Raw genomic sequence first — 27,833 nt, 5'->3', positions numbered from 1 at the left:
TTTTGGTTTGTCCTATCAATTTAAAATTAGTGGTAAAAATTATGAAATTAAATATTTTTCTTAATGTTTCCTATGATGCATTTTAATAAGAAAAATGATAAAATTTACTGGTTGTTAGTGGTCTCATCCTTGTAGATTAATTGGATGCCACATTAGATACAATTTCATCCAAATTAGACACCGGTAGAAATTTTTTATAAAATTGTTAAATTTATGATTTTATGACTGACTTTAAAAATTGCGAGACTGAACTAAAATATTACAAAAAATCATAATTTTATAGGAAATTTGCCCCGTACTGTTTTTGCTAAATTAATACTAATATTTTGCATTTGAACGCTTGACTTTTTTAATTATTTTGTTTAGTGAAATAAAGACTAAGCACGGCATATATCCTTTTATAAGTAGGGGTTCTGCCGACGCCCCCTCTTCAAGTGGGGTTCTACAAAGGGAAGTGCGCCTCTACCGACGTCGAGGCCATCGTTGGCGGCGTCGTGAAAGCCTGGCACGACTTTAAAGATAAAACCATTGCGGCCGGGCTTCTACGCCTGCAGTTTCATGACTGCTTTGTCTATGTGAGTTGTTTGTTCGTTATTTTCATTTCTATGTAACATTTTCCCTTCAAATACCCAAAATAATGTGACAATATAGTAAAATAAATTAAATACACACATGCATGTATGATTAGACTTATTGCTAGGCTAATGAACATATAAGTTATATATGTCATGACGTTTCAAGGGATGCGATGCTTCACTTTTATTGGATGGGGGAAATACTACTGAGAAAGCGGCAATCCCCAATCGGAGTGTAAGAGGCTATGAACTCATTGACGCGGCAAAGCTGCGGTCGAGGCCGTGTGCCGCGACGTCGTCTTGTGTGATGACATCATCGTCATGGCAACACGAGATGCGGTCGCCATGGTACGATTTTTTTGTAACATTTTTATGCTTGATTTTTCCCATGTATTATTATTAATATATTGGACGACGTTATAAAATGTGTAGAGCGGAGGAGAACGATACATCGTGGAGCCGGGGAGGAGGGACGGGACGGGACGATATCCCTAGCTAAGAATGTAGATCTCCCATCTCCCTCAGTGTCAGTCTCTGATTCCATCAAGGCATTTGCAAAGAAAGGACTCAATGCCATAGATATGATCTATCTTCTTGGTATTTACACAAATACCCTAGTCTATTAACACTCTTCCACTTTAAGCATGATCATACTATATTACTACAGTACTATTGTACAACATATCTTGTCGCATCGACGTGGCCAAGAAAATTTAAATTACTACAAACAAATTAGTAATGTATATAGTTTTTAAAATTTTCTTGACACGTGACGACTAATTAGAGATGCCATGCATCAATAGATGATTTGAATTGTCAACTGTCAGCAATTCATTCGTGGGTAAATACATTTTTTCGCTTTAAAATAAGTATTTTGTCGCCAATGAATGCAGGAGGTCACACCGTTGGTCCTACTCACTGCTCCCTCATCCAAGACCGCATCCGAGGCACCGGGAAGCCGACCCAAACATGGAAGCTGCGCTTCTGAGGGCACGGTGCCCTCAAAATACTAAGGTCGACAACGAAGTGAACCTCGACCAAAACCCCTTGAGCTCAATGGTTGTTGACAACTCCTACTACAAGCAAATAGTGAAGAAGAGAGGGATTCTGCAGATCGGCCAAGACTTGGCCCTTGACCCACTTTCAAAAACGAGCGTTGAAGCCATTGCTAGCGGGTTCAACTTCAACGAGAAATTCGGCCAAGCCATGATCAAATTGGGCGGCGTTCAAGTCCTTACCGGCACACAGGGCGAGATCAGACGCTCCTGCCGCGCAGTCAACAAGCGCTAGACGCTTGCTCACCGTCTTCATAATTTTTCAGTCATGAGATTTCCATTTGATTATTACCAAATTCTTTGTACTTTCAAAATTTGTACCTTTTAATTTGTTTTTTATCACACATTTTCCTTTCGTTCAAAGCAATACGTACTATAATTATCTTGTTCGATTCGATAACGAGTCTGCCTATTACTTAATAATGCAATGCGTGATTAATTTTGGATTATGAACCTTAATTTACTCTATGACAAAATTAATCTTGTGTACTATTCAATCTTTTCCATAAAATCATATATATATATATATATAATGAAAATTCCTATATAAGTATTTATTAAAATTTACTGGCTAAACATGGCCACGTTAATGTATAGTTATGGGCCTCTTGATTTTGACCCAATTAATCTTTATTGGGCTTTTGTCTATTCGGCCCAATAACTTATGGCCCGTGGTTAGCAAATTTGTATTGCCTTCACAGATAGGTATTCATTCCTGGCTCGCACTTTTGCATGATCAAACACCCAATTTTTCAAATTATAGAGGATAAACTCCCGCAAACAATTTATCTTGGAGAAGGAGAAGGAGGCTTTGAGGTATTTTTGCGTAGCTGAAGAATTCAGTGTTTTTTTCCCGGATTTTTCATTGTATTTTTGTTAGCAATTTAAGTTTATCAGAAGCTTGATGATTGAAGGATAGCAGTTTACTTTCACAGAAATAATGCTGAAGAAATACATTTTCATATGTTTCCTTCTTTGAGATGTTACATATAATTCTCAGATTTTAATTATGTGAGCATATATTGTTTTTACATGTTTTTCAGCATCTAGCATGAGCAGTTCTGGTTTCAGTAATTCAGTTGGTGTAATTTGAGGATGTATTTAGATTCATTGAATTCCTTGAAATCGCGATTGAGTCAATAGTAATTAGTATATACGGCTGATATTGTGCTGTTTTTCATCCTTGATTGGTGGTGCATTATGGTTCTTGGAAATTATTCAATAGGTGTTGGGGAAGAAGTCAGAATCCTAATATTAAGCTGTAGTATGTGGATTTAAGCTGGTTGAGTTTTGGAACAATGAAAGTTTTACTGTGGATATGCAGTTGTAGATTAGATTCGAGGATAGCAATGTTATCCTTGTATTAGCTGAACTTGTTGATGTTGGAATACTAGAGGTTTTTTACTTATTGATGATAAGTTATACTCATTTGGTGTAAGTCATGCACTCATGCTTATGTTTGTTTGACGAGAGTATTTGACCTGGACTTGTACTGCAGTAGTTACTCCATGGAAGTACAAGAAAGCTTGCTTGACACACTTAATCTTGAAGATGGCCAAGATGTTGAGATGCTTGATGTAGAAGAGGGTGAGTTCATTGAACCGTTTCAAGGGACTAGAGCCGGAGAAAGTTCTAATGTTCATGTTATTCAAGAAAATCAAGAATCTAACAGGCAGAGCTCAAAACAGAAGAAGAAGTGCAGGTCCAAATGTAACTAATATTAACAGGTTTTGACATTTTCTAACTACGTGATGCAGATCATACTTTCTACGGTTGGTTTTATAAAAACGTCTAGTTTTTCCTTGATGTATATTAGCATTTAGTTTCACATTTTTGATGAATTGCTTATTTTTATGACACCTTCTTTAGGTTTGTTCTGGATGCATGCAAGCGTTTGCGAGAGCCAAAATCTTATCTTATGTACACTGCTGTTGGTTGTCTTGGAGTGGAAGCTTTGAGCGATCTTATCAAAGAGGTAAGCTTCCTTTCTAGTTTTTATATATATACATCATTGGTAGAGGTACCTGTTCAACCTTTTGCTCTTTCAATACCTTTGAAATGACATCAGTTTTAATATTACTGACTGTTACTTATGGTATTGCATAAGTAATGGGAAGTTCTGAGTTTTACTATGGCATTGCATATATGCAGCGTATGTTTTCCTTGAACATGCTAAAAATTTATTAATGTTTTGTTAGGTCATTCCGAAGTAGTGTCACAAGTAAGTTATTGATGTTGAGGTAGTCCCCTCAATGATTGTTCGCTTGTGAATTTCTTATATTGCACAGTATCCTATTTGGATGAGACTCATCAGTCTTTTCACCTTATGTTTTTTTTTTTCATTTTTAGCAAGACGTGTTAGTTTCATTTTTATTCAGACTCGCTCTTATGACAATTAACATGTAAAATGAACTTATAGGTTGATGTGATCCAATCTTGTGGAGGTCAGAAGACCTCAGATGGCAGCCGATTCCGGAGAAGTGGTGGTGTATTATGGAATATAATCAAAACACGTGATCCAAATGCTTACAAAGAGAAGAGAGTTTGAGGTGTGTTCTTTTGCTTCAGTCTCATAGTCACATCATTAGCCATCATGTCACCTTCATACGTAGTTTTGGTGTAGCTGTTCGTGTTTTGCTAGAATCTACCTGTTAAATTATTCTCTGTTTACAATGTTGCAGAAACAATTCAAGCAGCAGAAGCAAGAACCACCTATGCAACATGGTGAAACTCCCTCCAAGTCCACAAGCTTGCCTCTTACTGGCAGCCAGATCGAGGGTAATCCATCAGATAATTTGGAGCTCGCACGTCATGATCAAAGCCAGCACGAAGCCAAACAGAAACGTGCATCTGTTATGAACGAATACGAATACCAGTAATGTACGACGATTATCTGCTCTGGGGAGAGGATTCCAATGATAAATTAGCCAACGATGCTGCTGCTGTTCCGGCTACGTAAGAGAACGTTATTTTTGTGGATAAGTTTTACACTGCTGCTCTTTCCCCTTCTGATCGTGTTCTAAAACGTGTGTTACTTAAATATGTGAATTCTCATCTGAGAAGATGAAACTCAATCCTTATTTATCAATCATTTGGTAACGATTTCTAAACTTATATATTTTCATCTTAATTTTGCTAAAAGTCAGATTTACGTGTCCTGATTCTTTAAGCTTCTGATCTTGGCATGTTGGCATAAATTCGTCCTTCTGTTCTTTGACTGTAGGAGAACAGCCTCGTATTGCTCAGCCTTGTAAATGTTTGAAGCATTCTAATCTCTTGATTATCTGTCTAATTTAAAGTGATAAATACTGATGGTGTCGGTAATACTCATCTCCTGATTTTCTGGAATCGTCCAGTTTGGCTCCCGTTGACATTCATGGAATAAATATAATGCTGACTTTTATACTGATGGGATTTGTGATTTGCAAGATGTGGGTGGGCCTTTGGTTTCCATAGGCATGCATAGAATAAATAAAATGCTGTCTTTTATGCTGGTGGGATTAATGATTTGCAAGCTCTGTGGGTGAGACCTTTCTTGCAAGGGCACCCACCCAGTCCATGTATCTAGTTGGATATGTCGGTGTCAGCTTTTCTAATCTACTGATATTCAAACATGCTTATTTTTGTACTGATTATTGCTTAGATATGTCTCACTTGGTAAAGAAAATTCAAAGCCGTTTACTTTTTGATACACCTATGTCTTCTACCATGCTTTGAAACAGTTTGTATTGGTGTAAGGCTTTGGGTGTAGCTCTAATCATGCAGCTGCCATTATTGTTGTTTACCATGTTGTGGTAACAACACCTCCCTTCTCCATAAAATTAGGAGAAGAAGTGCCTCTGGTTTGTCTGATAAGTAAACTCTGTAGGGACATGTTAACTCATTGATGATTAATTAGGTTGGGTACCAGAATTATAGACCTGTGCTGTCTTGATTTACCTTAAGAAGTTGGTGACATCAGTAACCACTTTCGACCCGTCTCCAAAGTGCTAAGATTGCACCGTGTCTCGTGATTATCCATCCCATCCCACCCCTCTATGACTAATTTAATCCAAGATAAAGTCTACTTTGACTTATCATAGCGAATGCCACCTTTTTGGACTAGTTGCGGACTTGTGGGTAGTTAGGCCTCGATGGTTTGATTGCTTTCTTGCGGACATTTGCTATTTTACCTTTATTTATTTCCCTCTTTGATCAGGGAAAGTATAAGTTGTTTTGCTATTGATGAGGCCTGTAGTTTTGCCCTGACCTGAAAATAGCTAAGATAACAAATTTGTCAGGTCAGAAATCTTGCTAATTTTCTCATTAAATAGTAAGAAAACCATACTTGACATGTGCTGTCTTTGCCTTTATTTGATAGTTATCAGTTACACATATTTATCACATTGTATTTAGTCTAAGAAAACCATACCTGACTGTGAAATAATGGACTGCACATTTGGGCTTGCAAATTAAATCAGCTGTGCTGGTTTATTATTGATGGCCCGTTTACAATTAGTATTGACCCAATCCGGATTTGGCCCAATACTTAAATGGTTGTCCTGATGGCTGCCACGTGTGCCACCTCTCGAGGATCATGGCGATGGACCGTCGGATTTAGGGTGTGTTTGTTTGGAGCCTATACACTCCCTGCGCCCCCTTGACTCCCTCAGTCTGTTCATGTTGCCCTCTCTCTCTGCGATTTTTTCTCCAGCCTCTCTCTAAGCCATCTTCTCTCTCTCTGAAATGTCTTCCGATCTTCTTCTCTGGTGGCTCCTTTCTCTGTTTTAGTGAGGATCGAGTGTTATCTCTCAACTTCTGTGTTGATTTGGAGATCTGTGTGAGATTTGAACGGTTGAGTTCGATTCTGTTTCTTTCTGGAGGATTCTTTAGTTGATTTCATTGATCCGTGGGTTTTGAGGGCTCTTGAGGCTTGAGGCAGTAGTTGTGAGTCGTTGAACGCGTGGGTGGCTTTCGTGTTGTAGTAATCGGGAAACCCTAGCTCGGGGTCCGATTGTTTCACTGTGCTCCCTTGAGATTTGTTGGACAAGATAGAGGAGGTCCTTGGCCCTGTGTAGTCGTGTGTGCGACCTGAGCCATATCCTATTTTTGTGTTTCAATATTTCGGTTCTTGTTTACTTTTGTTGCTTAGATCCGAGAGGATCTAGTTTCTTGTATTACTAACTTGGGTGCTAGTGTGCAGGTGATTTCCAGAGGTGTAATTCGGTGCTATTGCGGTCGGTTTTAGACTCGGCAATAGATTAGGGTTTTCTGTAGATCTAGTACTTGTAACAAGTTTGTTTCGGTGTAATACTTGGTTTTGTAACTGGCTTGTTCTTACTGAGGTTAGCCATCTCAGTGGTGTTCCAACAACAAAAAGAGGTCCCGGTAATTAGTGAATCCTAAGTAATCCTACACTGACGTATGTATACTTTCTATTTCTTAAGCTATATAAGTTGTATTCCATTTTAAGTTGTCACAAGTTACTACGACAATTTCTCTTTTTGATAAAAAAAAATTCTCTCTCTTTCATTATTCTATCTACACTGACTTTAAACCGCCAATTTCTTAAATCCCATGCAAAAACGTAACTCCTCAAATAACTTGGAACAAAAATGGGTGGTGCTACTTGCTTATAATTTTAGCAGAATAAAACCGCCTTCTTAGAACTTGCAGATACTCTCGGTCCTTTTCAAGTGATTCACCACTTTTAATTTCTCTAACTTTATTCTTTTTTTATTTAATTTTTTTCTTATTTTGTTCTTTCTCTAGGTAACTTACTAAAGACCACGTTTATAACAAAAAAAAAACGTTAACTTGGAACAGGAGAATATCTTTTATCTTGAAAACTTGGGGATATACTATATTGGTCCAGTAGTAAGTCTTTTGCGTGACAAAGTTCTCAATGAATGGTGCGTGGCTTACCTTTGATTCTTCCTACATAAATGATACTCCCTCTGTCCGTAAATAGGAGTCCCGTTTTGTCATTTTACTCCGTCCGCGAATAGGAGTCTCGGTTCATTATTACTACTATAAATGGTAAGAGGCCCTCATATTCTACTAACTCATTTCACTCACATATCATTTAAAACTAATATATACAAGTGAGACCTATATTCCACTAAGTTTCTTCCACCCACTTTTCTTAATATTCTTAAAAATCCATGCTGGATAGAAATGAGACTCATATTCCCAAAGTGGTAGTCTGAGTGCTAAGTCATCATTGATAAGTGATGTTAACATTTTTCTATTATAATTAAGCCATTTTCTCCATTTTAAGTGGGGTATACTATTTAGTTGACCAATTCATTACTTTTTTTTATAATAAATCCTTCTCCCCCAAATTAAATTAAATATAAAAATATGATTGGACAAAGGTATCTCTATTTTCTCCCCTCACCGCGTGACATGATTCACTATCCCCTTATTTTCCAATTTAACACGCAGCTAATCCCACCAATCTAATAACTATATAATATATCCCATCCCCAAAAACCCTAAACTAAACCCAAACAAAAATAAAAACATGGAAGAAATGGCAATGGGGTTTCGATTCTTCCCAACCGAAGAAGAACTCATCTCATTCTATCTCAACAAGAAGCTCGAATTAGAAGAGGACAAGACTAGCAACATTCATCGTGTGATACCGATCCTCGACATCTACCGCCTCGACCCGTGGCAACTCCCGTGTACGTGTAATTAATGACATCATCAGTATACACGCGACACTAGTACTACCAAACCAATTTGTTTTCTAATTATTACTACTTCATTTGAATTTTCACAGCTCACTGCGGGGAGCTGTGCCACGGGGACACGGAGCAGTGGTTCTTCTTCATGCCGCGGCAGGAGAGGGAGGTGCACGGGGGGAGGCCGAGCCGCACCACGGCCTCCGGGTACTGGAAGGCGACGGGGTCCCCGAGCCACGTCTATTCTTCGGAGAATAAGGTGATTGGGGTGAAGAAGAGCATGGTGTTCTACAAGGGGAAGGCTCCCACTGGGAGGAAGACTAAGTGGAAAATGAATGAATATAGGGCTATTAAGGAAGATCCTACTAGCTCGACGCCCATTGTATGAATTCCGTCAATTCAATTTTTTTTTAAAAATATTGTGTTTCTATTTTTATAATAATGCGATTTTTAAATTTATTTATTTGAAATTGCAGTTGAGGCACGAAATGTGTTTGTGTCGGGTTTATGTCGTGTCGGGGAGCTCGAGGGCGTTCGATCGCCGCCCTACTAGCGTGGGGGAGACCTCTTCAGCCGGAGTTGTGTAGTAGTTAAATCGTGTAGCGATTTTAGTATAGTTTGTGGCGTTAACAAGTTTTATTTCGTGTTACTAATTACTGAAAATGTGGGGTGTAATAGAAAATGATTTAGAACAGTGCTTATATACACGTTGTACATTAATTAATGCAAGGAAATTGTTGTCTGTGAACCATAATTATACTATATTTTTTTTTCATTTTAAGACATTGAGGAGTATATAAACTTTAGTTACTTGTACTTATTTGCGATAAGTTTCTCTCTAATAAAGTTAATCCCATATTAGTTATATTTTTTTCGTTTTAAGGCATTGAGTCGTCTATTAAAATTAGTTACAGTATTACCTAATTATGGTAAGTTTCTCTCTTTAACGAAGTTAATCCCATTTTTTCACTATCTAAAGCACATTTTCTCTTAGGGGTGGGGAACGGTCGATTCGGTTAGAACCGAACCGATTAGTCGGTTAACCGACTCCATTTTTTCCAAGTACGAGAACCGTAACCGAACCTTTAGTCGGCTCAGTTCCTTGAGGAACTGATCGGTCCTAAACGACCGGTTCTTCGGTTCCACCGAAGGAACCGAAGGAGAGAGCATTGGCATGGAGAGTTGGACAACAGCCTCGTCGAAGAGAGCAGCAGCCTCGTCGTCGCCGGCGTGGGAGAGAGCAGCGCAGTGAAAAGAAAACAGCAGCCTCGTCGTCGCCGGCGTGGGAGAGAGCAGCGGTGCCGGTGTGCTACGAGAATTTAGATGAGAGAGCTCACGAGATATTTGAATTGACTTCATTGCAAACACTAGGTAATTTTTTCATGGAAGATAAGTCAATGTACTTATATCAGTATGGATATTTTTTAAGTTATTTGCTAATGATCCATATTTATCTAATATGTTGAAGTTCCAAATTTAATAAACAAAGTAGTTGTCATTAGATTGGTTATTGAATCAGAGAGATGATTTGTGTTTTCTCTTGTTTGAAATGCAGACAAATTATAGGGATATAGAGTTTGATTTCTATCACAACATTGTTTTTTGAAACTTGAAAGGTGTAGGGTTTATGAAATTAAAATGAATCTACAAAAATTAAAATCAAACTCACTAACTGGTTCTTCGGTTCTAACCTTCGGTTCTCGGTTAGAACCGAGAACCGCCTAAATCCTAAATCCACTAACCGGGACCGAACCTTAACCTTATTTTTCGGTTAACCAAGAACCGAGAACCGTTTCCCCATCCCTATTTTCTCTCTATTAGTATTATTTAATTCATCAGTTTTGCATTAAAATTCGTATCAGTCCATTAATAATTATGGACACATATAATTTATATTTTTCCAGTTGATGTGTGCATGAATTCATGGCATGATGAATTTGCTGATATCCACAAATATAACTATATAAGGGTTTTGTTACAAAATTAATTAAAGAATATACGAATCTCTCATAGACACAATAGTTTTAGAGCATTTAATTATATAAATTGGTTTGATTAAACACTAATTATTAGAGTATATATATGAATTGGAGGAATACACACCCATTTCAAGTGGTTAAACAAATATTGCAGTGTGGATTGTGGATAGTGCAAAATCCTCGTGCTTGACTTTATGCTTCATATAGGTCAACATTAATCTGGATTTAATTGAAATTGAGAATAAAATAATAACAATAATAATAATTGTGGAAGATTGCATATTAAATGGGGCAAATGAGCTGAATCTTGTCATTTTCTATGGTAGAGGCGTAGAGTAGTCGCTATAAAAGACTTGGTCCTCACAGTCAATTTATTACTCCCTCCGTCCCGGATTAGGAGTCACTTATTGTTATGGCTCGGGTTTTAAGAAAGAGTTGAAGTATGTAATAAATGAAGTGAGATGGTGAAGTGTGTAATAAATGAAGTGAGATAGTAGAGTGTGTAATAAATGAAGTGAGTTGGTTGAAGGTGGGTCCCTTTTAACTTTTTGGAGTGTGTAATAAATGAAGTGAGATGGTAGAGTGTGTAATTAAATATTTGATTTTTATTTTGGTTTATTTTAATGTAGAGAATGATATTTTTATGTAATTTTGATGAAGAATGGGGTAAAATTGTATGACCAAATATGAAAAAATCTAAATGTGACTATTAAACTAGGATGAACTTTTATGGCAAAAAGTGACTCTTAATCTGGGACGGAGGGAGTATTTACTACTTAAATTGTTTAGTTAATTGTCAAACATTTAAGATTTATATATTCCGATTTTTTGAGAAACATAACTACCAAATGGTACAGAAAATCTTTAATGGAAAGCGACGTGACAAATTCCAATTCTAATTCTTAAACAAATTAAAAATATGACAAAGTTCAACATGTTGTACTTATTTTATCATATGTATAGTTGTATACTGTGTAAATCCGTACACTTTTGAAGGCTTAGAAATCTTTTTGAATTGTCTCATTTATAAAATATTAAAAAATATAGTATATTTTAATTTATAATCTTAAAATGTGCATTCTTTGAAATAAATCATAAGAATGAAATACCTACACGGGTGTATGTGGATGCACGATATAACTTTATCACTATGAATCTATATTATCTCAATTCTCAGCCACTAATAATTTCCACTAGCATTTTCCTTGTAATTAGTTACAACTTTTGTACTTACATAATTTCACAAAGAATTGACTAGAAATCCAGATCGAGACAGTTATGGTCTTTTCTTTATTTTCTTTCCATTTAAAAATAAATAGCTCACATTTAATCTATGCTAAAATCTTGGTTTTATATATTTTATGTCGATATTAATTAGTAGTACTATTTTATAAATTGTTATTCATTGTAGTATTAATTTTATTTGAAAAAAATTACCGATCAAACATCGAATCCCTTTAAAATATTATGTGAAAGTGAAAGAGAAAAAACATAATTAAGCTTTAATTTTGATGTATTTAGCAAAATTAGTATTGATGCCATTAATAATTTATAAGCTATTATATATAGGGTCCTCTTCTGATGCTTATAACACCATAATCCAAAACTAAGACTAAATCTACACCCTTAGATTTTAAAATGAGTGGATGAGATTAAAGCTCACAAATTTCAATACATAGTAGACAAAATATCAACAAAAGGGTAATATCAACAAATTGTAGACCACAAGTTTTCTAAAATCCTCTTAAATTAGTCGTAGTTAGTAATTAAATTATGAGTTAGAATTGATCACTCCCCTCACTATATATATACATGAAAAGTGCTCACAATAAGAGCATCCGCAATGGGGCGGACGATAGGCCGCCCGATGCCTCGGGTGCGCCATCGTCCGCCCACTGTAGGTGCGCGGACGATGCCCGATGCATCGTCCGCGCCCTATAGATCGTCCGCGGACGATAGGACATCGTCCGCGCCATCGTCCGCCCACGGTGGGCGACGCGGACGATGCAACGCATTTTTAATTCCGCACAACACCCTCATGCAATGTCAGGACCCGACCAAAGCCGAATACTTCCAGGGGATGATCAATGAGCTGCGCCGCAAGTTGAGACTTTTGTAGAGTAGTAAACTCTTTTTCATTTCTAACTCGTGTAAAACTTTTTTTTTAATCAATGTAAGATTTGCCGTTTTTAATTAATCGTGGTATTTATTAATTATTTTGCATTGACAATTTGAAAACATTTAAATTAATTAACAAAACAATAGTGAAACCTATATGGCGGCTTATAGAGCGCCCCACTGTAAGTGGAAGGATAGGAGGATAAAATGCTGACGTGGCGGTGCATAGGGCGGGCTTTAGGGCGTCCCTTAGGGCGCCCCACTACTAATGTTCTAAGTGCTTATCGAATAGTAAAAAACAACAAAAGTGGCAACATGTATTTATTTGATGGCAGCTTTATATATTTTCAATAATTTAATTTCATAGTTTAGTTAATTTATACATCATTAATATGAGCTAGTTATACATTGGAGTTTGCAAATGGACATCATTTACACTAAGACGAAGACTATAGTCAAACAGATTATGAAGTCGACGTCAAAATAATTTATATTTTTCTAGTTTTGTTGATTTGTTCCATCCTAATACGATCTTTGAAAATTTCAAAGAATTGGATAGTTGAGAGTTCTTGTTTACATTTTGCCTAGTTTTTTTACGATTGTATTTCTTATATGTATTTTTTTTGTTTCCCACTGGAACATATTTTTTTTAGCTAAATTTTTTTTCTTTCTTTATAGTACTGCAATTTTAGCACTTTCAACCTCAAACAATTTAATCTTTAGTAGCTCAACTTAGTAAGAGTCAAAAAATAAAGTTTGACAATTTTCGATAAATTCAATAGTAGAAAAATAGTTGAAGTGTTTGTTTATTGTTAAGACTTAAGCCCTCCACTCTTTGTAATTCCAGTATAATTTTTCAGTCTCAGCACACTTAATCTCTTTCTTTAATTATTTATTTTATTCTCTTTTTTACTTATTCAATTTATTCTCTCCTATTTTATTTATCAAATATTTAATACATAATCTATGTGTCCAAAGAATTTCCTAACTGTAATGAGACGAAGGAATATTTATTTTTATTATGTTATTCAATCGAAATACTTTTTTATGCCAAAATAAATTCTCCATCATTTCGAAGCAATGAAGCAGTACCCACCATAAATATAAATATGCTGAAATCCAAATCATAAAAATAAAATCCACACAAAACTAAATAGCCTGAAAATGGAGAAGGCCCATATCGCGAATAAATCTGATGGTTGGGCCCAATTATTTATTTTCGTGTAATTAGATAGATTTGAAATTTGGGATGGAAACGTTGTTGAAGCTCGATTTTTGATGCCCTCTTTGAGCTTGATGCCATGGCTTCCTTTCATCAAGACTCTATCTTGGTTAGCTAATTATGTTGGGGTTTCCACTCTTTAGGTAATCTTCAACTCCTACTATGTTGGATGGTCACAAAAGGCCCTTGAGGCCATTTAATTGATATAGCTTTAGTTTTTTGTTTTTGTTTTTGAAGTAATACAATTGGTTTTTGATTGTCTGTGGTGATGGCAAGAATTGGAAAGTTAATTTGTTGTGTGAAATTTGCATTTGCTTTTGTTCTGTGTTAATAGTGTTACTATTTTATTTGCCAAGTGATTCTTGTGAGTGAGGGATGTTCTGTTGAGTTTCAAAATAAGTGGAAAGTTCATTTGCAAGAAGTGGTGATGATGATATACACTTGCAAGAAGTGGAAATTTGATTTGTTTTGTGAAATTTGAAGTTTGTTTTGTTCTGTGTTGATAGTGTCATTTTGTTTGCCAAGTGATTCTTGTGATTGAGGGATGTAACCATAAAATAAAATGTGGTGAGTACAACAATCTCCATATTTATTTCTGTTGAATTTCAAAATAAGGGAAAGATAAATATGCAAAAATAAAGCTAGCTACTAGTACAAGCTTAGTTCATATGATAGCTCATGGAGATGGTGTCGTTGGAGGAAAGTCGTATGTCAAATAGGCGTTGATGGTGGTGGAGTCGAGGGAGGGTTGTAGCTTGGAAAGTTGGGTATGTGGTGGTGGTGAAACAGGTGGTGGAACTGGTGGTGGAACAGGTGGTGCCAGCGGTGGTGGTGGTGAGATGGAGTTTCTGGAACACTTGGGGCAGGAATGTAAACCGGACTTGGTGGTGGATTATATAACGGGATTAGTGGTGGAAGAGCCGGTGGATAGTGATAGGTTGGTGGAGTCGAGGGAGGGTTGTAGCTTGGAGTTATGGGTGTGTGATGGTGGTGGTGGTGGTGGCGGTGGTGGTGGTGGTGAGGTGGAGTTTTTGGTACACTTGGTGGAAGAGTTGGAGGAGATTGATGGGGTGGCGTTGATGGTGGTGGATTATGTATCGGGATTAGGGGTGGAAGAGGCGGTGGATATTGATAGGTTGGCGTTGATGGTGGTGGACTATAGACCGGGACTAGGGGAGGAAGATGCGGAGGAACTTTTGGTATACTCGGTGTAGGAGTGTAGACCGGAGTTGGTGGTGGAAGAGTCGGAGGAGGATGATGGGTTGGCGTTGATGGTGGTGGCTTATAGACCGGGATTAGTGGCGGATGAACTTTTGGTATACTTGGCGGAGGAGTGTACACCGGAGTTGGTGGTGGAGAGTAGGTCGGAGATGGCGGTGCATCGCCGGGAAGCAAAGGTTTATGAAAAGGCAGTGGATGGAAGTAGTGATGCCGATGCCAAATTGGCCATTTGAAGGGACAGAGGGGATTTGTTGAAGCAACAAAGCTAGGCAAGATCACAAACACTACAACAATGAGATTCAAGAAAGCACTCACAAATCTCATGATGAACAAGTTTGTAATGAAATTGCAAACATTATTGAACTACATTTATAGAGGGGATTGATTGCATTGAAGCATTGATTTCAAGAATTTATGGGAAATTTGGTGATGAAAATGGCACTTTCTGCATGGCTTTGTACATATGTGAAAAATGGTTGAGCAACATTGTTTTCTACTTATTTATGTTATAGGTGTGAGGGTTTTACAGTTCATTGTTCCTATATTACAGGTAGTATTTCATTTTAAAATTTGATTATATTTGGAGTCAACTTGAATTGTTGTGATATTTTTTACCTTTGTCAACTCAAAATGGAATATACTACTAGTTTAAATGAATAGGTGACAGATACGTACTATTTATGGTACTTTGGTGGTAGTTGAGTTAAGTCATATGAAAAAATTGTGCATTAATGAGAAATTACGATTATTTTAATATTTTTTCCATAACATTGGTGCTTTGAATCTATACATATTGTAATTTCATAACAAATATCAATATTTCAAGCCTCAAAACAAACGCTTCATAAATGTATAATACTAGTAATTGGTAACTGTACTTTCAATTTAAACAAAAAAAAAATGAAAGTTTTAATTTCATTATGCATGTGTTTCATAATTTCATTCAAATTAAATATGTCTGGTGAAGTTACATTTTTATAAATGTATTGGAGTTGAGTCACATTAAACAGATGATGATTGTTTTGATAAATAACCCATATTCAAAATTAATCATAAATATTAAAGGTGGAGCAAGTTAATCACAACTCCTTCACACACAAAAAAATAAAAACCTAATCTCTTCATAATATCATAAATCCATTAAAATGATTAATTAACTAACCCATCTTCAACCAACGTTCTATAAGTTCTTCCCTAATTCCTCAACACAATTCCATCTAAAAAAAATCACGATGAATCCGCAATTCCGAAGCAGAAATCAACATCTCCGAATCCAAACCCAAAGCCGTCGCTTACACATCCGCAATTCCGCTCCGGCAAGCTCCGTGGAAGAGAGGCGCCTCCATTTTCGACTTCATTCTCCGGCCACCATGGGCACCACCGACGAAACACTCCCTTTCTTCACGCAATTCTTCCAGTTCCAAGCCAGCTACGACGATCGCCCCGCTTTCACGTAACGTTGTTTTAATTTAATAATTAAATTTTCACGAAATCTGATCGACTTATTTATTTTGTGTATACTATGTTAAAACGATGGTACAAAATTGAATATTTAGTGGTCGCGAATATTAACTGGAGCTCGGTGATTTTGCTAAATTGTCCTTCTGAAAGACTTGTCTTTTTTTTAGTGGTGGCTCGAATATTATGTGTAGTGTATGATTTTATGGTACGTGATTCTCTTTATATTTTGCATTGTAAATATTTATGCTAAAACAATGGTATAAAATCGAACATTTTTTTGACGCAGGTTTTTCGTGGTGGCAAATGCTATTGCTAGTAGCTACCTAGTTCTACCATTGCCTTTCTCCATTATTGGAATTGTTCGACCTCAAGCACCAGGAATCAAGCTTCTTCTTCTCATCTTCGACACGGTAATTAATTATTATTATTATTATTATTATTATTATTATTATTATTATTATCACATTTAATCTCCTATTTTGTTAATCAACGGAAAAACAAATTGAAATAGAGAATTATAGACTACATTGTGTATACTCCCTATTTAGCAATATTTTTTAAATACTCCATATTGAAAGCAGGCGGTGGCGGCGTTTACGACGGCGGCGGCGGCGGCGATTGTGTACCTAGCGCACAACGGCAACTCGACGGTGAACTGGCTAGCCATCTGCCAGCAGTTCACCAATTTCTGCCAGCGTGTGAGCGGCGCGGTGGTGGCGTCGTTCATCGCCGCCGTAATCCTCATCTTCTTGATCGTGCTTTCCGCGGTGGCGCTGCGCAGCCACTGTTTTTCAGGAGCTTCTTTGTTTTTCCACTTTAATTTCTTTTTAGAGTGTCCACAATGGGGGAGCCGTGGCCCGCGGCTCGGTGCGCGGCCCCCCATTGCAGAGAGCCGAGAGCCGGGGCGCAGGGCCGAGAGCCGAGGGCGGGGCGCGGCCTTCACGCGGCTGAGCCGTGTGAGCCGCGGCCCTCCATTGCATCGAGCTGCGTTTCGCGGCTGGGCAGCCGATTATAATTTTTTTTTAATTTCGAAATTTTTTTATAAATATACACTCCCATTTCCATTTTTTCACTTCTTTCTACACTTCCAATCCCTCATTTTACACTTCCAAACACTACAAAAAATGCAAGGTGGAGATGGTAATTCCCCGGGGTATGGAGACTCGGGATACGGCAACTTCCCCAGTCAGACGTGGAGTCCGCAATCGCCCCAATTCCGGGTCCAGCCATCCCAGCAGAGGAACTTGGTTCGCCAACCATCGGGGTTTGGTGACTACCGACCGAATATGAACGCGATCAACAACCCGTCCCAGCACTTCCAATCCTCCCAATTCCAATCCTCTCAATTCCAATACTCCCCGTCTCCTCTGCCTGAATCTGATAGATACACATGGGAACAGTTGATGGGTACACCGGAGACCCCGACATCCGGTAGTGTGGAGATGGATGCCCCCACCGGGGGCCGCGCGAACCGGCGGTGGTGGGGGGCGAGGCGGCGGCGGTGGAAGTGGGAGGCGAGGCGGCGGCGGTGGGAGGCGAGGCGGCGGTGGTGGTGGAAGGCGAGGCGGTGGTGGTGGGAGGCGAGGTGGCAGAGAGCATGGGCCCACAGGCGGCGGGCGAGGCGGAGACGGAGAGCCGGAAACCGGCGGTGGTGATCGGCGGGGCAAGAAGTACAACAGCGACGAATCCCTCGCTGTTGCGCGGGCTTGGGAGGCGGTCACGACGAATCCGGTCATCGGCACAGATCAGACTGACAGTTGCTTCTGGAGGCACGTCCTGACGGTGTACAACGGCTTCAAACCAGAAGGCAGTGCCGGACGTGATGAAGGCTAGATCCGGAAGAAGTTCGGCCGGATCAGTAGAGCTGTGAAGAGGTTCAGGAACATTTACGAGAAACAGCTCCAGAATGCCGAAAGCGGCCGCAGCGAAGCCTACGTACGGGCGTTATCGTATCAGTTGTTTAATACTGAAAGTTGGCCCAAGTTCACTTACTGGAATGAATACATGCTTCTCTGAGACTCCCCACAATTCAAGGCGATCTGCGATGATGAGACCGGTCCTACTGGGAAGCGGACAAAAATCGGGCCCGACGGCACCTACAGCAGTGGTACCGACTCACGTGCATTCGACCTGAATGACGATGTGAGGGATGAGCCCCCCTCGACAATGTTGAGGCGCCAGCGCCCGCAGGGCCAACAAGTCGCCATCCGGGAAGCTAGATCCGCTTCCCAAGTCTCTCGGGCGAGCGCGGCGACACCGCGCCCTTCACCACTGACCGCAGCGTTGACTCAAACACTGGAGGTGCAGATGATGAAGCAACTCCAGGATAACTTGTGCTTGTACGAGAAGTCGACGGACCCTATCACCAAGATGATGTACTACGACCTCATTCTTAGGTTGAGGTCGAAGTTGGGCTTCTCCGCTGGGTCGGCGACGGGCGAAGCAAGAGGCAGTGGGGCCGGTGTCGGCGGCGGTGGAGGAGGTGAAGAAGATGTGCCGGATTCCGATGACGCCACCGAGTAGGTAGCGGTGGCGTTTTTTAATCTTTTTATGTTGTGTTTTTAAAAAAATTCGTTGTAGAATTTTCCCCTATCAAAAGTACGACGAAAATTTATCTATAATTCGTAACTTTATTAAATTATGTTTGTTTCCCAAATTATTAGTCTACTAAAATTTAATATAGTTAAATTAAAAAATAACATTATTAAAAAAAGAAAATAAATTAAATTTTATTTTTAGAGGGCCACATTTGGTGGCCCTTGTTATTTTTGTTATAATTTTAACTTTTACTATTGCGGAGGGCCACATAAGAGCCACGAATGGTGGCCGGGCCACATTTGATGGCCTTCAAGTGCCACAATTGTGGACACTCTTATAATTTCGACATTTGTGATTGTGAAAAATCATGTAATTATTCGGAGATGCATTGAATATTGTTAAATGTGAAAAGCTTTTCTCTGTGACCTTTTTTCCAATATTATAATGTAAAGATTTCGGCTCATCATTCGACACTAGTGATGATTTTTTCGGCTCATCATTCGACACTAGTGATGATTTTTTTGTTACAAATTAATAAAAAGAGTAAATGTCAATTTTGGTCATAAACATATGGCCGAAATACGAATTTAGTTCAAAACATTCATTTTTTGAAAAACAGGTCCATAACATATGAAATTCGTGTCGTTTACGTCCATTTTTTACGGTGCCGTCAATTTTTGACGGTCAACCGTCGATTAACACAATTTTGATCCGATTAGGCTTATTTAAATACTGTAGCATACATGACAAACTAGTCCTTGATATTCATAATCATGATCAAATACGTCCTGAAAATTTTACAATTGAAATCAAGGCCATTCCCGAATGATGCCAGAAAACAAGTTTCTATGGCACTGGCACAGTCAAAATCACCGTTGATTTCTGGAAAATTGAACGGTGGAGCTCCACAGTTGGAAGAACTAGGGTCTGTCGTCGTCCCCCATGCATCGCCTTCTTTCTCAGGGACTTCGTCGTCGGGCTCGACTTCTAGAATTGGAGAAAGCTCGATTTCTGCATCGGCATTAGGGTTCACCGACGGACCTTGTTCCATTTGCTTCGGAGGAGGAGAATGGTGTCCGACAGGATCGGGCTCTAACCGCCCTTCACTTTCACCTTGTTTTTCAGGTGGATGGTGTCTGGACTTCCTCTTCGAGAATATGTCGCCTTGACGTTCACAAGTCCGTCGATGGAACAGAACATAGGGTATGACGAGTTCCAACTCATGGTCAACAAGAGATACTCGGCGGCGGAAGTGTTCTTGGTCGGATTCGGAGCTAGGTTTTTTTATGTAGAACGGCGAGAAAAGAGAAGAGAGAGTTGGAGAGTTTGGAGGGAGTCGATTAGTTTCTAAGTGTTTGGAGTGTTGTGGGGAAAATGAATGATCTTTCAATTAAAAATGCAAAAGGAATTGAAAAAAATTAAAATTCATTTAATTAGCAAAATAATTAGAAAAATAATAATTCAAGATTAAGCCTAATTGGGTCAAAATTGTGCTAATCGACGGTTGACCGTAAAAAATTGACGGCACTGTAAAAAATGGACGTAAACTACACGAATTTCATATGTTATGGACCAGTTTTTCAAAAAGTGAATGTTTTGGATCAAATTTGTATTTCGGCCATATGTTTAGGACCAAAATTGACATTTACTCATTTAATAAAGTTTCTAATTTTGTTCCAAAAGTTTTAAAATAGTACCATCTCAAATTAAACAAACTTTCACTATTTTAAGTTATAGCATTACTTTTAATTTTAGTACTAATTCAATTCACTTCAATCTTACGTGTCTGACTTGATCAACTATTTTGGCTTTTGAAAATGATTGATAATTTGAATCATAAGGGCGTCATTAACCCCGGCCCGGTTTCAGGCCCCAAGTCCCCCCACGTCATCATTCCTCTACACTTACGGCCCAGGCCCCAACTGCTCTAACCTTGCAGGCCACAACCCGGACTGCAACTAATAAATGACATTATTCACAACTTCAAACCGGGAAAATAAATTGTTCATTCGAAAAAAGAAATTATAAATCCTAGAAAAAAAATACAAATGCAAAAAATGCAAAAACACTAAAAATTAAAACATAAAAAATGCAAAAAATGCAAAAAATTAAAAATTAGCAAATTGGATCCGCCGCCCCTCTTCTTCATCTTCCTCAATCTCCTTCCTCTCCCCCTCCCTCTTCTTCCTCTTCCAAATGCAAAAGAAATCAGAAAATTGTGCTCCGTCACCCCTCTCCCTCTTCTTCCTCTTCCTCCCTCTTCTTCCTCTTCCAATTTTTGGCAAAAACTGCTTCCTCCATCACGGCCCCGAACCATCCAACGCCGGCCAGGCCGGACCGCGGAAGCGTCACCGGGCCGCAACTGCGGCCCGGCCTCCCCCGGGACTGGCCTGGGCCGGAACCTCCACCCCTCCAACGCGTGGGACGGGCCGGGACTCGCGTTTTGCGGCCGGACCTCCCCCGTTAACGATGCTCTAAGAAATTGAGATACGAACGATGGCTATAGTCATATTCAATAGTTATTTTGAGAAATATAAACTCATTTAGAATTACCCTGAGTATTGAGGAAACATATTGATTATTAATTAAATTACCCTTTTAAACAAAAAATAGACTTTACGTATCTCCATATAAATGCATATTTTGATTTTTGAGGTAAGGGCATCATTAACCCCGTCCCCATTTCCGGCCCCAAGTCCCCTCCACGTCATCATTCCTCTACAGTTGCGGCCCAGACCCCAACTGCTGTAACCCTGCAGGTTGCGGCCCGGGCCGCAACTAATAAATGACACTATTTACAACTCCAACCTATTTAACTCGTAAAATAAAAAACGCTGGAAATTTATAACACGGAAAATTTAATTTCATCGAATACTGCAAAATTACAACATAGAAATTTTAAAACTGAAAATAAAATACATAAAAACATAACGTCAATTCTGGAAAACATTGGTGCGAGTCCAAATTTCTTCGATTAGATCGGCTTGGAGGCGAGTGTGTTGTTCCTCTTGGCGCATCGCAGCTGAACGGGCCATGATATTGCGGATGTCGTGAGGAAGGCCCTGCACGGGCGGCTCGGTGACAACGTAGTTGCTCCCGGTAACGGCATCCAACACAATCGTGGGATGTGTGCCCTTGTGCCCGCTAGTGTATTGTCCTCTCCAAGCCGTTGGACAATTCTTCCACTGCCAGTGCATACAGTCGATGCTTCCAAGCATCCCCGGGAAGCCGTGGGCCCGCTCGTGCATGTCGACCAACTTCCTAACGTCGTCGGTCGTTGGCTTTCGCAAGTACGTATCCTTGAATGCTTCGACGACTGCCCGATAGAATCTAGCGAGGGATTCCCGGCCAGTAGGCTCGCTTACATGGAGATACTCATCGAACATATCTGATGTAGTTCCGTAAGCGAGTTGACGAATGACAGACGTGCATTTCTGCAACGTCGATATACTTTCCCGGCCCACAACATCGGTAGTTTGGCAGAAATACGGGTCACGAGCTACAACTGCGTTGACAATGCGTAGGAACAACGGCCTCCGCATCCGGAACCGGCGACGAAACATCTGATCACTCCATCGCGGATCTCTAGAGAAATAATCCGTGAAAAGCCGCAAGGCAGCTTGTTCACGGTCTCGGTGAATATACATCCGGGTACGTGGTACCTGGGTTTGTTGTTCGTTCCAAGCTTGAATAACAGCTTGGTAGCGTTCAACTTCGTTGTTGATTTCTTCTTGGATTGCCGGTAGCGCCTCTGCTAACGACCGGGACATTTGATCTTCGAATATTCTTTGACGTGGAGGCATTTTTCCGAATTCTAGGAAGAGATTTGAAGTTGAATATGAAGTTGAATGTGTATGAAAATGGAGTAGTATTTATAGAAATAATTTTCGAATTTAAAAAAAAAAAATTAGTTGCGGCCCGGCCCGAGGAGCGTGTAACGCTGGGCCGAGACTCTACAGTTGCGGCCCGTCACTGTGCAACGCTGTCCCAGGCCGGGACGCGCTATAGGCCGGGAACACGGCCCCGGGACGGGCCTGGGCCGTGACTCTCCTCCGTGCAACGCTCGGGACGGGCCGGGACTCGCGAGATGCGGCCCGGCCCCTTGCGTTACATATGCTCTAACTAACAAAATTACATAAATCAAGTCACGAGTAAACAAATGGCGAAAATCAGCTGCTGCGGACACGTGCGAGATGCCACGTGGAAAAAGAGACGCAAATGCAAAAAAAGTAAAAGGAAAACTAAATTCCGCAGTCACGTGCTCTTCTTTTTATTTTTCTTCTTCTTTAAACTCAGCCTTCTATTTTTTTTCCTTCCCACAAAACGGCCCTCTGTTTCTCTCTCCACCTATACATACATATAAATTCACACACACACATCTACACACTCTCTCCGAAGTCATATTCTCGCTCATCATCGCCTTCGAAACACTGCTACAGCTATCTGTTTGATCGATTGAATCAGGTGAGTGTCTCCAGCTGGAAACGGGTCAACTCTTGGGCTGTTTGATTTCTTAATTCAGTTCATGCGTCTAATAATTAGGTTTTGTTTTTGTGATTTTTCATCCGGAAATTGCGAATCTCCAGCTCCTCGATTTATTATTCGAAGTTGGTTTTATGCGTAAAATGTGTGTATTGCCTTTTTTTTTCGTGGGATTTGGGCGGTGTTTCTTATTAATTGAAGGTTTACTGTATTGATGCGCGCAGTGTAATTTATGTACGTGTGTTTGGTGATTATTGGAAATTGAAATTCTTGATCACTTGGTGATTGCGGTTGGGAATTGCCTTGTTCTTGAGTGGTTGATCTTGAATGATTAGTAAATGCTCTGAATCCAGTTTTTATGTGTTGATTACTTTTGTCAAATGAATCATGACAGTTGCGTTTGTCTATTTCTTGAGGTTAAAATGTCCAGAAACTTTTACCTATGTGCTTATTTCTTTTGTTTCAATTGCAGTTGTGGAGTCTTGGATGTGATTATTCGTTATCCGGGGCTTAATCACTGGTAAATTCTAGTACTCATTTTAAAAGAGGGTTTTGTTGGTCAAGAATAAAAGGTTTGGAGGTCTAGGTCTCATGAGAATTGTCAGGGGAATGCAGAGATTGATTCATGCTGAACAGAGCTTAGCCGGCTGGAAGAACAAATCACTTACCCGTGGAATTGGTGTGACTGCTCCCAAGGCCAGAACACGTGACAAACTGAAACCTGTTAATCTCTAATTTGGGTAAAAATAAGAGGATAAAAAGTGTCTCCTTGGTTCTCAGTGAAGAAGATAAGTATGACTCGGATTGTAGTGCAGCGAGGTTCTTCTGGTTCATCATCATCATCGTCATCATCATCATCATCATCATCGTCATCATCATCATCATCATCCAACCAAAACAGATCATCAACATCACCACCTAGTCCATTGTCTTCTTTGGCTCCTCTGCAGTCACAAGCTTCTCCACAGTCACAAGCTACTGGCACTTCTTCGCAGTCACAAGCAACAGTGAAGGATGAAAATTTGGTAGAAGTGCAAGATCAGAATGTACTGGATGATTTGTCAGATCATTGTGCTGTTTCAGACAACAAAAGTGAGGATCCTTCTCCTGGAGGTTTGAACAGCAACCTGCAAAGTGAAAAATTGGTAGAGGATGAGATAGTGCATAATGATGATAGTGTAGGTCCCGGAGATTTGGTTAAAGGGGTAGTAGGGATGTCGGTGGAGGGGGAAACTGATGCAATGGTTGGAAGTTCTATCCAGAAGATCCCTGGCAGTTCATATCCACCACCACCACCACCTCCAATGCCTTCCTCAGTGAACTCGACTTTTAGGAGATCTCCATCTGCAGACCCAGTTGCAATTAGAATAGGCCCATCCAGGAGACCTGCTGCATTGCCTGGTGTATCGATCAGATCACCGCCAACTGAATCTCGCCCATCTTCACCTCGGTCTCATTGCGAAGGTGAAGGATATAACAGTGCTGATGAGCAGAGCCCGAGCTTTAGTTTGGGCTATGATGATGCAGTGAGTTTTATTTGGTTTAGCTTTTTGAACAATTGTGTTTCATTTATACATCCTGGAGCTCTACTATTATGCCTTTATACAAATAAAAATTAAGAATCTATCTACAAGTCAATGACTTGCTTGCTGTTTTTTTTTACCGTTGCATGGTTAAATTAATTCTGGTGGTCTAGATGTGTATGTGTTACAACTTGCTAAATAATATTAGTTCATGTGCCAGAGTAGTGTGATAACCACTTCTTTTATCTGATACAGGAAAAAGAACGCCAATTTGTGATTGATTTAAGGCGAGTGAAAGGCTTGGAAGTGAAAAAAATGTTAGAGGATGGGAACTGTCTTTTTCGTGCTGTTGCAGATCAAGTATATGGTGATTCAGATCTATATGATTCAGTTAGACAGATGTGCATTGACTATATGGTAATTTTCTGATTTTCTTTATTTTCATTAGTACACCCCTCTTGTGCTTGTGGTCAGTGCATCTCACCTGACAAAAGGATGTATTTGATGAACTTTGACTGAGAACACTCTCACTTGTACTATCAACGAAGAAGCTTAGTCCTAGCCCCTAATATTTACTGAGGTTACTTCCTGAGCAGTAGTTATTTTACTAGTCTTTGACAGTTCTACCTTTCAAAATATGCGGTAATTAGGTGCTTTATCGTTTCGTAACTGTTAGTGATTGATTTTGAGCAAAACAATTAGCATACGGTGTATTTGTTTGGCTTGTTCCTCTTAAGAATATAACCATAAATATTTGTTACGACTTGCATGCTTATTAATGTATTAACTGATAATAGTTAACATGCAATAGTTATTTCCTAGGCATCTTTTCCTGATGTTCTCTTTGTGCATTAACCATATTATGTAAATTCTGTTGTAGGAACGGGAAAGAGATCATTTCTCACAGTTCATAACAGAAAGTTTTACTCCCTATTGCAAGAGGAAAAGAAGAGATAAGGTACAATCTTGCTAGTTGTCTCAGCATTCATAACAGAAGGTTTTACTTCATATTTCACTCACCAAAAAAAAAAACAAAAAAAAAACCAAAATCCCCCCAACTCTAATAGTTTGGAGATCCAGCATGCCCACCTCAACAACCTACCCACTTTATGATAAAAAGGAAAAACATGATGTCTTCTATGACCCATCGCATCGCCGTTTCTCGGAGATTCGGCCGATACTTATTTTTTGAAACATGATCTTCAGAAACAGATAGTTAGAGTTGCTAGAGCATAGGGGTTATATATGCCTATTGATTATGTCTTAGAAATTGAGTCTCTATCATGGAGGGAACTGGCTTTTCATGTTCTCATAAATGTTAGTATGATTTGAAATAATGAAGAACCAAGTCATTTTGTTTCTTGTGTATCATCTATTAATGATTGTTCGACCCAACTGGAAAGAACTATTGGGGAAGAAGGGGAATGACCCGAGCCTGTGTGGTTGTGATTCTTCATAATTTGGGGTTTGTTCTTTTTTTTTTTGAAGGTCTATGGAAATAATGTGGAGATTCAGGTTTTATCAGAAATGTACAACCGGCCTATACATATATATTCCTACAGCACAGGTGATTTATATGCATTTTATGATTTTTGATCCAGACTTTCTATGTTAATGTTATATAAGATCCCTTCTTTCTAGTCTAGCAATTAAATCATTATTTATGTGATGTAGAACCTATAAATATATTCCACCGAAATTACCAGACTGACGAGCCTCCAATACTGCTAAGCTACCACCGCGGAAATCACTACAATTCTCTTGTTGATCCACTTAGGCGGACCATTGGTGCTGGGCTTGGATATAGCTCCCTCCGAGGGGTAAGTGTATCTATTTTTGAACGTTCCTTTATATGCCACATTCTGATGCTTGCCGCTTTTGGTGTTAATCCGACAGACGGACATCGATGCGGGTAAGATAAAGGCCGCAATCAAAGCTCAACAGGATCAACAAATTGATAATGTAAGTATGTAACATCTCTAAAGAATGGAACAGTCATCTGTACTCTGAAACTGACTAACAGATTTGTTTCATTCGGTAGGCACTTCTTGCTGAGGGACGCTTCTACTCGGACATTGAGCTGACTGAGAAGGAAATGGAACGCACGGTGATGGAAGCTTCAAGGGCAGAGTATCTAGCCAGTAATATGTTAAAGCAACAAGTCGGTCCTATGGAGTCCTCGACTTCTGGAGCTGAACCCTCATCCTCTGCAGCAAGTGAGTGCTTACTGAAAAGGCTTGGACAATTATATAAATTATTTGCAACGAGCTGAACTTGTAACCTTTGTGTCTTGTCAGGAGCATCCGGAAGCGTCTCCAGGCAGGAGGGAGAGCGGGATCAGGGGTCCAGCCCAGGTCTGAGCAGCAGCAGCATGCAGGTGCTGCTATCTATGGGGTTCAGCTATCTGCAGGTGGTCGAGGCGTTTAGCATTTTTGGAGACGACGTTGATTCCATGGCCTGTTACCTGATTGAAACGAGCAGTAGTGGCAGAAATAAAGGCAAAGCAACCGAGAAATAAGAGTGATGCAGCAGAGCTTTAGTCAGACTCTCATTTGCCAACAGCTTGTTGCTCTGCTTTTTTGGTTGTTTTCAATATGAGAAATACTCGAACCATTCAGTCTCGTATTTTGTTTGATGTTAAAAAAAATGATGCTATAATAGGATAATTTCCATAATTTTGATTAAATAAAAGGTAGTAGTTTATTTACTAGTAGTAATTTAGTGAAGTACTATTCGAAATTTATATTTTTATTTGACGAAAATTATTAGTATTATTTTAAATTAATTAAAATGCAAATAAATTTAAAACATTTTTGTAATATAGTAAAATGGACAATAATGTAAGAAAATCTTACAATGTTATTATTTTTTATAAACATTTACAAAAAAAAATCTTATGGAATAAGGAGAAAACTCAAATTGGCAACAAAAAAGAGTAGCGAAATGACCGATATACCCCTTACCCAACTTAACCGACTTAACAAGGTCTGC

General features: G+C 39.3%; 3 protein-coding genes and 1 pseudogene across 6 annotated transcripts; all 4 read left to right on the top strand.

Annotated features, from left to right (window-relative positions):
• The first annotated feature begins 94 nt into the window (after positions 1–94).
• Positions 95–1,865, top strand: LOC121741653 (annotated as a pseudogene).
• A 473-nt stretch (positions 1,866–2,338) lies between these two features.
• On the top strand, positions 2,339–4,775 carry LOC121811480. 2 transcript variants are annotated; one of them, XM_042212349.1, is made up of 5 exons: positions 2,339–2,446; positions 3,129–3,332; positions 3,500–3,605; positions 4,050–4,179; positions 4,312–4,775. In XM_042212349.1, the coding sequence occupies exons 2-4, from the start codon at positions 3,139–3,141 to the stop codon at positions 4,176–4,178; spliced, it is 429 nt and encodes a 142-aa protein (XP_042068283.1). In that variant the 5' UTR covers positions 2,339–2,446; positions 3,129–3,138; the 3' UTR covers position 4,179; positions 4,312–4,775. The 2 variants fall into 2 exon arrangements, with proteins under 2 accessions (XP_042068283.1, XP_042068284.1); XM_042212350.1 differs by having other exon boundaries at positions 2,360–2,446; positions 3,132–3,332.
• A 3,286-nt stretch (positions 4,776–8,061) lies between these two features.
• On the top strand, positions 8,062–9,114 carry LOC121811647 (NAC domain-containing protein 90-like). Its single transcript, XM_042212530.1, has 3 exons — positions 8,062–8,298; positions 8,397–8,680; positions 8,775–9,114. Exons 1-3 carry the CDS (start codon positions 8,136–8,138, stop codon positions 8,883–8,885), a joined length of 558 nt encoding a protein of 185 aa, XP_042068464.1. The 5' UTR covers positions 8,062–8,135; the 3' UTR covers positions 8,886–9,114.
• Positions 9,115–23,160: 14,046 nt separating this feature from the next.
• Positions 23,161–27,552, top strand: LOC121741884 (OVARIAN TUMOR DOMAIN-containing deubiquitinating enzyme 6-like). Of its 3 annotated transcripts, none has more exons than XM_042134818.1 (10): positions 23,161–23,301; positions 23,792–23,839; positions 23,935–24,845; positions 25,098–25,259; positions 25,723–25,800; positions 26,331–26,409; positions 26,517–26,662; positions 26,739–26,804; positions 26,884–27,058; positions 27,140–27,552. In XM_042134818.1, the coding sequence occupies exons 3-10, from the start codon at positions 24,114–24,116 to the stop codon at positions 27,358–27,360; spliced, it is 1,659 nt and encodes a 552-aa protein (XP_041990752.1). In that variant the 5' UTR covers positions 23,161–23,301; positions 23,792–23,839; positions 23,935–24,113; the 3' UTR covers positions 27,361–27,552. The 3 variants fall into 3 exon arrangements, with proteins under 3 accessions (XP_041990752.1, XP_041990751.1, XP_041990750.1); XM_042134817.1 differs by having other exon boundaries at positions 23,925–24,845; XM_042134816.1 differs by having other exon boundaries at positions 23,792–24,845.
• Positions 27,553–27,833: the final 281 nt, after the last annotated feature.

Source organism: Salvia splendens, chromosome 7 (assembly GCF_004379255.2).
Source record: "Salvia splendens isolate huo1 chromosome 7, SspV2, whole genome shotgun sequence".
NCBI classification, from domain to species: Eukaryota; Viridiplantae; Streptophyta; class Magnoliopsida; order Lamiales; family Lamiaceae; genus Salvia; species Salvia splendens.
This window is presented reverse-complemented; position numbering and strand designations above follow the sequence as displayed.